The 1,965-nt window shown below is 66.1% G+C and overlaps 1 protein-coding gene across 1 annotated transcript in view; it reads right to left on the bottom strand.

The window, feature by feature from the left end:
* Window positions 1–1,965, bottom strand: part of DES (desmin) — a 13,036-nt gene that overhangs the window by 4,623 nt on the left and 6,448 nt on the right. Inside the window, exons 4-8 of the mRNA XM_009328253.1 lie at window positions 1,793–1,888; window positions 1,543–1,704; window positions 1,326–1,451; window positions 394–614; window positions 162–260 (exon numbers count right to left, since the gene is read on the bottom strand). Of these exons, the coding sequence (XP_009326528.1) occupies window positions 162–260; window positions 394–614; window positions 1,326–1,451; window positions 1,543–1,704; window positions 1,793–1,888 (704 nt within the window). The remainder of the gene's footprint in view (window positions 1–161; window positions 261–393; window positions 615–1,325; window positions 1,452–1,542; window positions 1,705–1,792; window positions 1,889–1,965) is intronic.

The raw sequence follows: 1,965 nt of genomic DNA, 5'->3' as shown, positions 1-1,965 counted from the left end.
GGGCCACGGGGGGCCCTCAGGCGCCCTGGCTTCCCCCCCCGCCCCAACTTGTGGCAGCACCCAACCAAGTGCCCCCACCCCAGGGGCTCAGTGTGGCACCCATGGGTCCCTGACCTGCCAGCCTGGCTGCAGCCCCCCAGGAGGGAGATTTACCCCCACACTGGGGACCCCCGGGGACCCAGGCCCCCCTCCTCATGGGGAGATGCTCACCTCGGAAATTGAGTGCGGAGGCAAAAGTCTGGTGCATGGGGATGCTGATCCTGCGGAGACACAGAGAGGAGAGCTCAGCGCCAGCCAGACCCAGCCCTCGGGCAGCTGCTCATGGGGTGGGAGCCCCAAAAAACAGCTGACCCTGCTGGTCCCCCCACCTAGTCCTGCCCCCTCGCTACTCACCGGTTCTCCTCGCCTTCCAGCAGCTTGCGGTACGTGGCGATCTCCACGTCCAGGGCCATCTTGACGTTGAGCAGGTCCTGGTACTCGCGTAGGTGCCGGGCCATCTCGTCCTTTAGGTGCCGGATCTCCTCCTCCAGCCGGGCGATGGTGTCCTGGTACCCGCCAGCCCTCCCCGCAAAGCGCTCCTCCATCTCCCGCATCTGGCGCATCAGTGAGTCGTTCTGGGGGGGACAGGGTGGTTCAGCGAGGGGGAAGACCCAGAGGGGCCATGGGGCACCTGGGGTGGGAGCTGGGGATGCTGGGGGGGTCCTAGGGGAGAGCCAGGGACCTGGGGAGAGCCGTGGTCAGCCCTGGGCTGGATCCAGCTGATGTGGAACCATGATGGGTGGCCGTCACCCTCCATCTGCCCAGTGCTGGGCAGCAGGGTCTGGCGGGGGCAAGCTGGTAAGGTGCTGGGCAACCCCAGCACCCTCTGCCCAGCTGCTCAGGCCACCCAGCAAAGCCATCCGACCCTGGCGGGACAGAGAGGTGCGGGAGCACCGGACGGCTGCCCAGGGGTGGTACTGACAAACTGGTGGCTGCTGGCTGGCTCCTGTGACTGTGACAGTGTCAAAGAGGGACTGTTGTGCCCTGTTTGTTCGCAACCATCTTCCCAGCCTGCAACCAGACACCCTGCACCCACCTGCCTGGAGCCTCCGGGGCTGGGGCACCTTTTGCAATCTGCGCTTTGACCCTGGGGCTCTGCCAAAATGCCTCGCAGAGGCCCAGACTGCTGCTGGGGGGTCTGGGGGGGGGGTCCCCCCACGGCAGCAACTCGGAGAGCTGGGAAGAGCCCCCCACCCCAGAGATGTCACAGAGGTCCCCGAGCAGCCCTGGAGCAGCCGGTCCTTGCAGGGAAGCTGGGGGTCTCCCCAACGCTGCCCATGGCTCACCGTGCCCTTGAGGGCATCGATCTCGCAGGTGTAGGACTGGATCTGGTGCCGGTACTCCAGCATCTCCTGTTTTGCCTGCCGCAGCGCGTCATTGTTCTTGTTGGCTGCCTGCGTCAGGTCAGACACCTGGGGAGAGGCCAGGGTCAGCGGGCACAGCCACCGGGATGGCCGGGACCCGCCACGCCAGGGCCAGCACGGAGCCCACCGCCTCCTGCACCTTGGACTTGTACCACTCTTCGGCCTCGGCGATGTTCTTGGCAGCGATGCTCTCGTACTGGGCGCGGATGTCCCGCAGTGCAGCCGTCAGGTCAGGCTTGGAGACGTCCATCTCCACCTGGATGTGCTGCTCCTGCAGCTGAGCCTGCAGCTCCCGGATTTCCTGGAGGGACAAGGTGATGCCTTAGGGCACCCGCTCCGTCCCCCGGCCCCATGGGTGCTTGCGAGAAATGGGGCCACCCCCAACCTACCTCTTCGTGCACCTTCTTGAGGAAAGCTATCTCCTCCTGCAGGGACTCGATGCGTCTTTCCAGGTCTATGCGTGCCAGCGTGGCCGCGTCCACGTCCTGGGGGGACACAGAGTGAGGGGTAGCAGGGGGGTGAACACCCCTGGGCGCGTGGGGGGAACACAGGGACCACATCT

This window comes from Pygoscelis adeliae, unplaced genomic scaffold (genome assembly GCF_000699105.1).
Source record: "Pygoscelis adeliae isolate BGI_AS28 unplaced genomic scaffold, ASM69910v1 Scaffold577, whole genome shotgun sequence".
NCBI lineage: Eukaryota > Metazoa > Chordata > Aves > Sphenisciformes > Spheniscidae > Pygoscelis > Pygoscelis adeliae.
The sequence above is the reverse complement of the archived record's forward strand: the minus strand, read 5'-3'. Positions and strand labels throughout refer to the sequence as shown.